At 45.6% G+C, this 13097-nt stretch overlaps 3 protein-coding genes across 5 annotated transcripts in view; 2 read left to right on the forward strand and 1 right to left on the reverse strand.

Annotated features, from left to right (window-relative positions):
- The window catches only part of si:ch73-54f23.4 (zinc-binding protein A33), a 3876-nt gene extending 185 nt beyond the window's left edge, over positions 1-3691 (reverse strand). The window contains exons 1-6 of the mRNA XM_056601330.1: positions 3333-3691; positions 2918-3013; positions 2515-2748; positions 1330-1352; positions 935-1050; positions 1-827 (exon numbers count right to left, since the gene is read on the reverse strand). The exon at positions 1-827 is cut by the window's left edge and continues 185 nt beyond it. Coding sequence (XP_056457305.1) covers positions 274-827; positions 935-1050; positions 1330-1352; positions 2515-2748; positions 2918-3013; positions 3333-3380 — 1071 coding nt within the window. The 5' untranslated portion in view covers positions 3381-3691 and the 3' untranslated portion in view covers positions 1-273. The remainder of the gene's footprint in view (positions 828-934; positions 1051-1329; positions 1353-2514; positions 2749-2917; positions 3014-3332) is intronic.
- A 1345-nt stretch (positions 3692-5036) lies between these two features.
- On the forward strand, positions 5037-8806 carry ino80e (INO80 complex subunit E). Of its 3 annotated transcripts, none has more exons than XM_056601332.1 (8): positions 5037-5116; positions 5870-5952; positions 6038-6108; positions 6201-6253; positions 6370-6451; positions 7148-7265; positions 7670-7768; positions 8144-8806. In XM_056601332.1, exons 1-8 carry the CDS (start codon positions 5056-5058, stop codon positions 8348-8350), a joined length of 774 nt encoding a protein of 257 aa, XP_056457307.1. In that variant the 5' UTR covers positions 5037-5055; the 3' UTR covers positions 8351-8806. The 3 variants fall into 3 exon arrangements, with proteins under 3 accessions (XP_056457307.1, XP_056457309.1, XP_056457308.1); XM_056601334.1 differs by lacking the exon at positions 5037-5116 and adding an exon at positions 5123-5370; XM_056601333.1 differs by lacking the exon at positions 5037-5116 and adding an exon at positions 5123-5366.
- A 1114-nt stretch (positions 8807-9920) lies between these two features.
- Positions 9921-12840, forward strand: LOC130391271 (uncharacterized). Its single transcript, XM_056601317.1, has 3 exons — positions 9921-10585; positions 11039-11896; positions 11993-12840. The coding sequence occupies exons 1-3, from the start codon at positions 10304-10306 to the stop codon at positions 12539-12541; spliced, it is 1689 nt and encodes a 562-aa protein (XP_056457292.1). The 5' UTR covers positions 9921-10303; the 3' UTR covers positions 12542-12840.
- Positions 12841-13097: the final 257 nt, after the last annotated feature.

Genomic DNA, 13097 nt, shown 5'->3' on the forward strand with positions numbered 1-13097 from the left:
TGTGTGATAAAGGGTCGTGTCAACTACCCTCTTTCTATGATGCAGTACATTTTAAGTATGTCCAAAACCTTTCCTGTCATCATTGTTATCATCATAATCAGCACTGTCATCATCATAATCATCATCATCATCGTCATCATCGTCATCATCGTCATCATCGTCATCATCGTCATCATCGTCATCATCGTCATCATCACTATCATCGCTATTAAAATTATCCTCCTCAACTTCATCGTCATCATCTTCACCATCCTCTACATCCCCCCCCCCCCCTCACAGGGAGGGGCTGAAGATGGCGAGTGGCGCGGTGTTCCTCCCGTCGTCCGAGTCACACGGGTTAAAGAAGGGCACCAGCGGCGCCGCCGCCGTCCCCAGGGAGAAGGTGTAGAGCGGCGCCATGCTGTCGGCGTTGTAGAAGGACAGCTCGCGCTGCTCACAGTCCAGGAACACGCCGATGCGCAGCAGGCGGCTGGACAGGACGATGCCCGTGGGCTCCGGGTCGGTGCACGCCACCAGCGTGCCGCTCTTCAGCGCCAGCGTCCAAATGCCGCCCAGGGTGCCGCTGTGGGCCATCTCCCCGCGGGGGACGTCGTCGCGGGCGGCGCCCAGCCTCCAGGAGGTCTTGCGGCCCACCTCCACCTCCCAGTAGTGGCGGCCCGCGCTGAAGCTCTGCTGGCCGAACACGCAGTAGTAGTAGTGGAAGCGCAGCGGGTTGGCCGGGCACCCCGCCACGTCCTTGTCCTCCTCGTACCACATGGAGGCGCGGGACGGGGAGACGGTCAGCAAGGGGTGGGCGGTGTCGGGGTCAAAGGTGACGGCCGTGATGTCTGGTGGAGGAGGGCAGGCGACCAGAAAGGGAAGGATGTGATTTATTCTGCTATTGTTGTATGAACATAATTATTAAGAGTAATGGGGGTCGTTTTGGAGGACTTACTTGGATAGAGGCAGCTTTTCATGTGCTTCCATATTCTGTATTGGATAGGGCCCACAAATTGACCTGCTCGGACCTCGGTCTCTACCTCTCGTGGGGGGACGAAGCTTACCATGGACCTGCTCCGTCGGGGGGCAGTGGAGGAGGAGGAGAGTTGAGGGATAAGATGACAGCACATTAAGGAGTGTGTCAGTAGAGGGATTAGGGAGATTAAGGGGAGGAGAGAGAGAGAGAGAAAGAGAGAGAGAGACAGACAGTAACAGACAGAGAGAGGCGAGAGCGGGAGGGCATATGCTGGGCATGCATGGACTCAGGCTGGTGAGAACAGGGGAAACTTATTTTGAAATTTTGAAAACTTAGTTACTTTTATTAGTTTTTTTTGTTATCACAAAACTTGCCTTTTTATGAGGTCTTTAATTTCCTGCCATGAAGAAAGATTACAGTGAAAATCATGTTGACTTAAAAGCACAAACACAGCCATTTGTAATAATGTAGAGAAAGTGTTTTATTGGGAAGCGTCCAGAGTGAACACAGCCCCGGCCTCGCTGTGCTGCCCTTCTGTCTCTCACCTTTTAATGAGAAATTGATTTAGACCAGCGGAAAGCAAGACAGTCAACCAATCAGCCAATCAATGGCTGTAATTGATCAAATGAGTGCAACGTAGTGCAGAGGAAGAGCTGACAAGGTGGCTGTGCAAAGAGGGGCCAAGGGCTGCACTCTGTTGCCCCTCGGATACAGGAGAGGAGGTAATACTAGACCCCAGATTATGGAGATACAGCTGTGGTTACGTGTCTGAATATAACGGGAGCCGATTGGACGTTTGGGGGTCTGACATTCAAGGACTGGAAAACTAACCTGGAGAAGTATGTATTGTGTGTTTGTGTTCTGCGATAGTCATTGGAGATTAAGCCAGTCAATTATATACATGCAAGGGCATCATTATAAGATGCACTAGCTTCATATAATGTACTAGATCATTCCAAGGACCTGAAAGCACATGAAGAATGTGTGTATGAAGAATGTACTAGCGTACTAGAATGGACTAGATCATTCTGAGGGCCTGGCTGTACATTGTGTGAAGAATAGAATAGAATAGTACATTTTAGAAGGCCCTATTTGGAGCTGTATATTTCATGAAGATTGTTCATTATAGAATAGTTAACTTTCAAATGTACTTTTTGGAACTATTACCTTCTTTTAATGTAATGTTGATTATTTAATATAACTAATTGTCAAAGCCATTCCAAAAATGATTTACATTACAGAATAATATATATCATATATTTGGAACTATTAAATTATTTAAATAACGTAAATAATATAATAATATGCAGTATTAGGAGCAAGTGCATTCTATAAAGGATTCATATAATATAACAAAAAATAGAACATACTATTTGGAACATTCTTCAAATATTGTAAATTATTTTTAGAATGTACTGCTCCGTATAAAACTGTGATCACTCTGTCTTTTAATCAATCTAAAGATGGTCAATCTTCGAGCTCTTGAAAAAGAAAAAAAAAGGCATCCTTATTCATTGTATTTATGCTTGTGAATCAGCGACAAGAAAGAAACAACGTACTTTGAGCAGCTTAGGACTGTCCTCCTCGGCCAGCTTGCTGTTGAGCGTCGTGACGGCTCTCTCCAGGTCCTTCCCTTGCTCTGCGATCTTCCTCTCTCTCCCCCTCAGCTGCTTCACCTGCTTCTGCCGCGCCTTCCTGAGGCGCTCCAGGTCCAGGCTCTCCTCCTCATCCAGGAAACGGTGGAGGTTCTGGAACTCGGACCGCACCTCCCGCTCCAAAACATCAAAGCAGTTCTGAAAACACACAGGAGTCAAGCTGTTTTATTTTTTTTGGGGGGGGGGCGTGAATGGATGAATACATGGACTCTCTACCCTTACACTAACACAAACATTGAGGCACAACGAAAATAATACCTGTACTGTTTTAGCAAATGCTTATTTCAAAACAGTGTGAGGTAAATACCTCTACTCCAACGGACTGTATGTACATCTCACACTCTTCCTCTCTGCACTCGTCCAACTCATGTTGGATCCTTTTTATAGCATCGATGAGCTTCTCCTGCAACACACACACACACACACACACACACACACACACACACACACACACACACACACACACACACACACACACACACACACACACACACACACACACACACACAAACACACCACAAACGGCATTAACATAATATTTAAGAAGTATCCAAGGGAAGGTTAAGTCAGTAGAGGCGAGGGTTAGTTGATCTCCATGTTATACTTTACTATAAGAGTCAAATAGGTATGGCTGGCATCTTCAGCGTATGATTTGCCTGACAAATGTCATATGTCTGCTAAAGTAAATGTCACATCTCCTGTCTAATGTTTGTGAATCTTACCTTGGCAACAGAGAGGCCATTTCTGCAGTTGTTGTTTCTGTCAGTCATGTGTTTTCTGTAGTACTTGCCAGTTTCTGGTATCCCGAAAAGAAGGCTACATATGGGACACCTGGGAATGAGCAGGGGGAAGTGAAGCAGAGAAATGAAGAGGAGGGAGGGATTAAATGGGAGGGACAGACCAGAGCCTATTTGAAACGAAAATGATAGTGTAAAAAAAGAGGGGGGAGCAGAGAGAGGGAAAGAGAGAGAGAGGTAAAGAGAGTAGAGCACACATATAGAGAGGAAGGCAGTTAAAGGTGGGAGCGGGGGTTGGGGTGAACATACTACGCATACAATACTGACACAGGAAAAGCAATAAAAGAGCTGAGGTTGAACACAAGCAAGGCTGAGAAATGTCAAGACGGGTGAGCTAAGGTCATCCTAAGAACGCACCGCCCTGCAACGGGGCCAGAGACTCCGTTTGGGAGAGATAAACAGATGGAGGGAGCGAGGGAGGGAGATAGGACGGGGGGGGGGGGGGTGAGAGAAAGACTAGTCTAGCTGCCAGGGCTAGCTGTCGGACAGAATTTCAATGCCAGAGACAGAAGGTTCTATTCCTGTCTACCGGTGTCTTTGGTAACAAAGGTGCACTAGCCAGTCAGACAAACAGTTGGACAGCCAGGCAGGCAGGCAGGCAGGCAGGCAGGCAGGCAGGCAGGCAGGCAGGCAGGCAGGCAGGCAGGCAGGCAGGCAGGCAGGCAGGCAGTCAGGCATGCAGGGGAGAGAAGAAGTCAGCTAGCCAGATATAGTCTTTCGAGTGGGAGTGGCATTGCCTGCAGAAGTAGACAGCGCTGTTTTATGTGTATATTGGCTTAGTATTATCTGGGGGATCTGATAGGATCCACTGTAGAAACTGAGGCATCAAAGCTGCAATAAAGCATTCTGTTTGGATATCCATATCTGCACTGTGTGCCATTCTATCTGAGCCCAAGCACCATAAACATACAGTCAGCAATTATTTCCCACAGCTCCCTGCACATTGTCTGCATCCCAGTGGAAAAGTAAGAACTTCCCAGTTTCTAAAAGACGTCAACCTTTAAAATCCCTGCAGTTCATAACCTGAACTTAGTATATTTATGTCTTTGCCTGTTTTGTTGTGTCTGTTATTGTATTTTTTTAATGTACTCTGCATGCACACAGAAACAAACACACACACACACACACACACACACACACACACACACACACACACACACACACACACACACACACATACACCACGCACGCGCACACACAGCGTGCAGCACTGTCTGCATGTTGGTGCAAAGGCAGCATTACTCATCTCTGCGAATGTTGCTCATCTATAATTCATGGGAGCGGGTGCTTGCAAGGGATTGTGCTGAGCTCAGGGTGAGCCTGCTGCACTACTGTAATATGGTAGATGAACACGTCAATTAAAGTGTGATCAATGACAATGCACCCATTCGGATGGAAGGTAACAGCTAGTTATTGTATCATGGTGTTGTCTATTACAAATGAATGCCACATTGAAAAGCATGGACCATTTATAGTTCCATCCCGCTCCATAAAGATATATAGACCCATTCATTTGCACCTCATCAACATAAAGGGACACACTCAAAACCGTTACAATCACACAAATACACATTGTGCAACCTATTTTGAACATTAGCCCCACTCATAGAAGTCTTCAAATAGGCCCCGCCCATAGCGGCGCTTATCAATGACGACATCCCATCTCGACGTAAACAAGAGCATGTCGCACAAGAAGTCCCAAGTAGGAGGTGAACCAATATTTCCATTCTCTTATTAATGACTTAACATTTAGGAACATACCTGTTATTCTGCGGTTAGTTCCCACTTCCAAGTTTTTGACTTCCGCAGGAGTCCAAGCAGGCAGAACACTTAAACTAAAAAAAAATGCTAACACGGGTAGCTAACGCTTTGAATGAAAGAGACAGCTCATAACGATTGGTTTTACAGTTATAAGTTATAAGGGATTTGATTTGCTTCTGTTTGTTCAAATGGAAATACGTACGTGAGTATGCAAATCCGTATTATTCTACTTGAGTTTTGCTTGTCATGGCAATATTTGAACACCCACTTATTACTAAGTGTTCTTTGCTAACTTCTAATTGAGAATAGTAGGTTGTGGAGGTGGTATTCATGTCCTATTAATCATTGTTAATGTCCTATTACTCTGTATTAATGTCCTATTACTCTATATTAATTTCCTTTTACTCTGTGCTAATGTCCTATTACTTTGTCTTCATTTCCTTTTACTCTGTATTCATGTCCTATGACTCTGTATTAATTTCCTATTACTCTGAATCAATGTCATGTTTCTGTGTATTCATGTCCCACTCTGTAAACATGTCTTATTACTCTGTATGCAAGTTCATATTACAATGTATTTTTGTCCTATTATTTGTATTGCTGCCCTATTACTCTGTACGTAATTAATGTACTATTACTCTGTACGCAAGTTCCTACTGCTCTGTATTCATGTCCTCTAACTCTGTATTATTCTATTCTAGAAATGAACGGACTGGCAGACATCGAGGTGGACTATAAGCGCAAATATAAAAACCTTAAACGAAAGTTAAAATTTCTTGTTTATGTAAGTATTACTGTTTTTATATGATAAATAAATAACCAGCTGCACTAGACAGTTATTCAAAACTACGTTCTGTTTTTTCTTCCAGGAGCAAGAGTGTTTCCAGGAGGAGCTTCGGAGGTCACAGAGGAAGTTGCTCAAGGTCTCCAGGGACAAGAGGTGGAGCTCTGACCTCAATAACTGAATCATTGCATTGATAATTGGCGAATAGTTGAAAATTAGTAAATATGTGTCCTATTCTTTGTTTCCAGCTTCCTCCTGGACAGACTGCTGCAATATGAGAGGGTAGACGAGGACTCCTCAGGTGCAGTCTACCTTTCTAAGCATTTATATTGTAAATTTTTCTTTCAAAGCATTTTATTCTTTGTGCGCCAATCAACTGCACACCTGCACTGAGATTCCCTCTGCTTTCTCTACCAGATTCGGATGCTACGGCTTCTTCAGAAAACAGTGACACAGAAGGCTTCAGGGAAAGAGAACGGGAGCGAGACGCAGGGAAAAAGTAAGAGTTAATACAGGGAGAAACCATCGAATATAGCCTACTGGCCCAGTATGTGAGCTTGTTAAGAACCGATAAACTTTCATTGTGACACTCATCAGTGCTGAACGTGTCTCAAGGTGCGGACATTATTTTGCATTACATTTGTTCTTGTTCCATCATTTGGCATGTAATTTAGTTACACCGTTTTAATTAAAAAAAAGTAGAGGTTCAATCTAAGGGCTCATGGTCTCATGGGCTCATGATCTCAAATAAAGATTGTTAAAAGTAATGCTGCAGAAGGGAGAAATATAAGGTCTGGTCGATTTAAAGGATTATTAAAAAATGTCTTTAACATATTTGTATTACTTGATGAATATGTTACAGCAGGGCTGTAGATAGAAAGTGAACCAAAAAAACTTGAGAAACCATGAATATCTGTTATTGCCATTTATTTTGGCTTGGGTGTTTATTGGGGAGTATTTTGCTTTCTGTGCAAATCCGGTAAAGACACCTGTGATTTCTGTCATTAATTATATAAACTGCTAAATAAATAGAATCCCTCCCTATTTAGGTTGAAAAAATTGCCTATCCTTTTGTGTTCTTGGCTGAGACAAGCTATACAATACACAATAGCATCAAATCTCCCCTTTTGCTCATAGTCAACAGCACACTCTCTTATCACACGCCTTGTGTTCATTTCTGTGGTCTCCCTCCCAGGCGCAGGAGTAGTCCCGGAGCCAGCCTCCCTCCTTCCTCCTCAGCACACCTCTCCCTGCTCTCCCGCCCTGGGGTAGCTTCCCTTCAGTCCTCCGGCTCCGGGGATTACCTCAACACGGTGAGCTCTCAGTCTCAGTTAACCCTCAATGTCTTCGTGAACACTTGCTCCACTGTTTTCACCCATGACAATTACACCCCTGGTTTTATTTAAGTTTTTATTTATTTATTTTATTTGTTGGTTATATGTTGTCCTTATTATTTAATTGTGGTTATTTATTCCTGATTTTGGTTTATCATGACCTCATTGTCTTTACATCGTCCTTGTGCATTTTGTGTGTGTATGTGTTGTACCGTGCATGTGTTTGTTGTGTGTGTGTGTGTGTGTGTGTGTGTGTGTGTGTGTGTGTGTGTGTGTGTGTGTGTGTGTGTGTGTGTGTGTGTGTGTGTGTGTGTGTGTGTGTGTGTGTGTGTGTGTGTGTGTGTGTGTGACACATGGGGCCTGTTTGCGTGTGTGATGGGCAGATGCCCTTCCCACCAGAGTATCTGGCCCCGCCGGCCGAGCGCGTGAAGAAAGAGAGAAAGATTCAGATGCCTAAAAACAAGAAGGACACACCTGGGAAGGTGAGAGAGGAAGGGTATCAGTTGCCTGGATAATCACATCTATAATGCCACACACACACACACACACACACACACACACACACACACACACACACACACACACACACACACACACACACACACACACACACACACACACACACACACACACACACACACACACACACACACACACACTCTGAACTGGATTTTTGGGTCAAAGGTTATTAATTATTAATCCATAGCAAATAATGAAGGGGGCTGTGACCTACTTCTGGACCATCAGCAACACTGCACACCCATATACACACAGCTTGGTTCCACTGACCTTAATCCATACCCCTGGTTTGTTAACCTTTCTGTTTTGTTTACTTTCCTTCTCTGCATGCTACTCAGGTAGTTGCACCACTGACGGCTAATTACCAATCAGCCCCCGCGGGCCCCCCCGCGGGCAGCGGCCCCTTCAGCTGGGTCCCCCGACAGATGCTGAGCGGCGACGCCGCGGAGGAGGAGGGGGACAGCGACCTGGACAGCGACCGGGGGGACGAGGACCGGGGGGAGGGGGACGAGGCTGAACTAGTCATTGATATCCCCAATGAGTGATGAGGAGATGCTGCTGGTTGTTTTTGTATTTTATACTTGTATGCATGGTGTGGGTGTGTTTCTGTGTGCTGGTCTGCCTTGGTTTGCAAAACGCAATGTAATTATGTATGGTTGAATACCGCAACTCCCTGTTTAGAGGAGCCAAGCACCCCCCTGTGGAGGGTTGGCTTTACTGCAGTCTCACTGCCAAAACAATGCGTCTCACACACAACTCTGTGATATGTTATGCTATTATTAGCTGTCCGTTAATGAAGATGATACAAAGAACACAGGATATTGATCTCCCTCTAGAGTCATAGCTTTGCTTTCTTTGATCGTTCCCTTACGAATTATGTTTACATTATTAATAATATTTGTTTACGTTCTGTTTAAATCGGGCCATTGTTCGACTGATGCTTTTTCATAATTTTAGATTAAAATGGTGAAATTAAACCTGGCTTAAAGTATTGATTTTTATTAAGATAAATCCTGTTATTTATCTGATTTCACTTTGGTCTTATTGAAGTACTCCTGATGTTTCTGGATGTTCTTGTTGTAACATTGATGCTCACTTCCCCTCAACCGTGTGTTCACCAACGCAGCATTCAATCTCTTTAAAAGTCAGGTACTAATAGGCTTCACCTAGCCCGCCTGAGGAATCACACCCCAAAGCAACGATACCAGTTACTGCCTCCCTGGTATTTTGATGAATAATAACATCTGGGTGAACTCATTTCTACCCTACTTCAATAATATTTGCAATATATATATACAATTCTTCATTTTTATACAGTACAAGGGTATTGCATAATGATGTAGAATGGTATGTATTCTTATAACTGTTAATCTTTAATATTTATTAAGGTTCTATTTGGTCAATCACAAAAGTCCTTGTATTGCCAGCACTTTGGGAGGAATTACACAATCTTCAGCCCAGCCCACGGGCGCTGGTGAATAATGCTGGCTATAACTCTGAAGGAGTGCGGCCTGGCTTCATTCCAATACATTTGTGAGACGTTTTCTTTTACGGCGAACAATTTTCTGCTATAATGCAAATTTCACGATTTGGGGAAAGGGTAGAGTGTCCCAAAAGGCTTATTATTAATATTCAGAACTACAGATACCTAACCCAGGCCAGGCCAAGCATTTCCCTGGGGATTTATACTGCACTCCAGAGTATGACTGAGCAATGTCACAATCTCTTAATATTCTAACACAGATTACAGGGTTGTATATGTTTATATGTTATTTATAAACATACTATTCAAACTATGTTATTCATGTGTTATGTTCTGATCATCTGTTAATCTTAGATGGTTGCAAACGCCAACGTTCCGTTGGGATTGGCATATTGCAAGTCCAAACACCTGCATGTTGTTTGGAGGGTGCAGAGTATGTGTGTGTCATAATGAATCACTGTTCCACTGATCCTGTCAATCAGCTGACAAAACCATGCAGAGAGTGCTCTCTGGGAATGCAGTCTTACAGGTAACTGCTGGTTCATTCAGGGCGTGGGCTTTGGCTTGTGTACTTAATAGCAAAAAGCATTTAAAGGTGTAACCATAGTAGAGAGAGGGAGAGAGGGGTTGAGGTTGAGGTGCAGCCAGAGCGAGAGAGCAAGAGAGAGAGAGAGGGAGGAGGGACAGACAGAGGGGGCGAGGTTGTCAAGGAAATGAAGGCGCAAGCGAGATTGTGCCTGCAACACTCTCATTCTAACACAGCGAACGTAACGCTAAGGCGAGACAGAAGGCATGGATGAGGGCACATTTAAAGAGAGAGCGAGAGGAGACTGAAGAACAACAAGCCACCACAACAGAGACGTACCAGCCTGGACCACCATTATCCTTCCATCCAGATACAGAAGCCTCTGTATAATTGATAAGCATCGCTCACGCCCTCTGTGTGTGTGTGTGGGCAAGAGGAAGAGTGGAGAGAGAGTGGGAGGGAGTCAGCACCAGCAGCACCAGCACCAGCATGTTGTGGCAGGGAGCTCTAATGAATGCAGCTGCTGTCACGGCCTGCATCCTGGCAGTGCTGGGCCCGGGCTTGTCTCTCCCAGCTGAGGACTGCAGCCACTGCTTCTACAGGCAGACGCCCCCGCGGGGACCCTCATCTGAAGCCCTGCAACAGCTCTGCCACGGTGCCCCAGGGGGCCAGGCCTTCGCAGCGCTCCGCAGCCCGACCTGTGACACAGCAGTCCTCTCTGCCTTCCGCGTCGGCCATGTAGGGACTGTGAGGGAGGGAGAGGAGGCAGTGGTGAGGAAACGTTTTTTTTCTGTATTATTATGATATCAGCTGAGAAAAGCTGCCTCTGGATTATGTCAGATGTTTCAGGGACTACGTTGTTTGTTGAACTTTTGAGTGAATCTCCAGTGCAGAGGTCAAGGTAATTCAAGGTAACTCAACTATCAATCGGGAATTATTGATTTCAGAAGATAGAACTGTTTAATGAAAACTGTTAAATCATTAATTTGGCTGGAAAGAGTTGTAAAGTCAAACTATCTCAACTCTTTAATCAAACGCATCAGTAAAACAGTTGAATATTTATCAAGAGTTAAACATTGTCTTTTGGCATACGTTCTGTATGGTCAGAAAGAATCCTCCTTTCTAATCTCAACTACAGAACCTATATTCAGAGCTATACAATAGTTCCACCATATAGAATTGAACCATCTATGACATCCAACCTCTATTCTATTTCTCTTTCAGTCCGAAATCCCAGACCTTGATGTACTGACCCCTGCCCTGCTCCAAGGAGACGGGGGCGACGCTCAGCCCTCCAATGTTCCTGAAGAATCTCCTCTCAGGCTCTGGGACTCCTCCATCACCACCCTGGTCCTCTCCTCCGTCAGCCCACAGTGCAGCTCCGTCGGAGGGGCCCTCTACGTGGTCACCGGGCGAGGGCGCCTGGGACCGGACGCCCAAGGCGGGGATGAGGGGTGTGAGGCCAGTCAGCTGCTCTGGTCGGCGATGTGCTGTGACGTTCCCTCCGGGGGGGACCAGGGCTTCAGTGTGGGCCTGGTCCGAGAGGCCGAGGGGGAGGAAGAGCAGCAGGTGAACGTGGAGCAGCTGGAGGAGATGCTAGGAGTCACAGAGCTGTTCTCTGAGGGCTGTGGCGGTAGCTCTGGGCAAGCCGCGGTGGACTTCACACTTGGCGCTGAGAGAGTTTTACTGCAAGATGCCTCAACGAAGAGCGTTGAAGATTCAGAGGATCAGGGAACAGATCAGGACTCCTCTGGAGAAGGGATCACGGAACAGGCAGCGAGAGTGGAAGATCAAGTTGCTGATGTTGATGCCACCCCGAAACAATCTGACGGAGAGGAGGGGTCGACATCTCCACAGGACCCTGATGAAGAGCAGAGCGACGAGAGGAGATCAGAGGCCCGAGCCGGAACAGAGTCAGGTCATTCTTCAGATGAGGGCGAGACGGCCGAGCAGACAGCAGAGATCGACCCAGAAGAGGCTGAGACCAACAGCACTATCATCTACCTTATCTCCACCAGCGTCTACATTCTCACCCTTCCCCTGCGCCCTGTGTTCTCCACCCTCTACAGCCTACCTGGACAGGTAAGACAGCTCACCGCACACATGGGGACTCCATTCTCCTGGCATGCACCGCAATCTGGTTTAACCGCTTTCTCCTCCTTTCACCTGTTGTTTCAGGTGGCATACATTCTTCAGGAGGACCTGGGAGTTCTCACCGCGCTGCCCGGAGACACCTGCTACATGCTGTACTTTGTGGCCTCCGGCGTTGTGTCTCGGATGCGTTGGGCGGTGGAGGTCGTGCTGGACCTGGTGGGGGGATGCGGCTGTGGCTTGTACCACTGCACCTCGGCCATGGTGGGAGAGCTGCTGGGCAGCTGCTACACCGGGGTCACCGGGGTGGGGACGCTGGCCGGCGACTCGGTGGGGATCGTGGGGGAAGTGGCGGACAACGCCTGGTGGGTCACCAGGCTGCTGGGCGGAGAGCTGTGGGAGCAGAGCAAGGGGTACGCGGGAACGGTGGGATCGGAGATGGGGGGCCAGGTGATGACCGTAGGCGGGGGGCTGGGGACGCTGGTGTGGAGAATTTTGAGGGGGGTGTTTCGCGTGATCAGATTCGTAGTGGGTTTAGTCTTTGGGACACTGCGGTTGATTGCGGTTGGCCTCGTAGATCCAGCCACACCGGACGATCCACCTGCGCTGGTGAATCAGTTAGTCAATGCAGAATAACCCAGCTCATGGCCGTCATAATGTTTTGTTTGCAATGAAACTAAAATTGAAATGTAGAACAGATTTATCCTTTAACAAGTAGGGTATTCAAACAATTATATCGTTAATGCACAGAAATAATAACACGTTACCAAAGATTCGACTCACACTGTTCAGAAAGTAAGGGTTGTTCATAACTGTTCAACAAATGTGTATGGTTTTGAATTTAGGTTTATTAATGTTTTTAACAATATTATGGAAGTTGAATTGTAAAATAAAGTTTGCCTCAAAATGTTTGAATAAACAATAATTACAACACCTTTCATTTATGCTGTTTACAAGATTTTTTTATTGGCAATAATTGTTATAGTATCTGGATTTATATATTTTCTTCTTCTTCTTCTTCTTCTTCTTATTTTATATATATATATATATATATATATATATATATATATATATATATATATAGATATATATATATATTAGCTGGATACATATATATCTTATTATTCTAACGAGGCACTGTAAATACTGCCTTGGTGTGGCGGAAACGCTGCAAAACAACGGGTCCTCAGAC

Source organism: Gadus chalcogrammus, chromosome 11 (assembly GCF_026213295.1).
Source record: "Gadus chalcogrammus isolate NIFS_2021 chromosome 11, NIFS_Gcha_1.0, whole genome shotgun sequence".
Classification (NCBI taxonomy): Eukaryota; Metazoa; Chordata; class Actinopteri; order Gadiformes; family Gadidae; genus Gadus; species Gadus chalcogrammus.

Excerpts from the sequence above, each read along its gene's own strand:
- ino80e (XM_056601332.1), top strand. The coding sequence starts at position 5,056 with ATGACGACATCCCATCTCGACGTAAACAAGAGCATGTCGCACAAGAAG. Across the intron at positions 6,452-7,147 it reads GAGCGAGACGCAGGGAAAAA|GCGCAGGAGTAGTCCCGGAG; the intron begins GTAAGAGTTAAT and ends TCTCCCTCCCAG. Across the intron at positions 7,769-8,143 it reads AGAAGGACACACCTGGGAAG|GTAGTTGCACCACTGACGGC; the intron begins GTGAGAGAGGAA and ends CATGCTACTCAG.
- LOC130391271 (XM_056601317.1), top strand. The coding sequence starts at position 10,304 with ATGTTGTGGCAGGGAGCTCTAATGAATGCAGCTGCTGTCACGGCCTGC. Across the intron at positions 10,586-11,038 it reads GGGAGGGAGAGGAGGCAGTG|TCCGAAATCCCAGACCTTGA; the intron begins GTGAGGAAACGT and ends TTTCTCTTTCAG. Across the intron at positions 11,897-11,992 it reads TCTACAGCCTACCTGGACAG|GTGGCATACATTCTTCAGGA; the intron begins GTAAGACAGCTC and ends CTGTTGTTTCAG.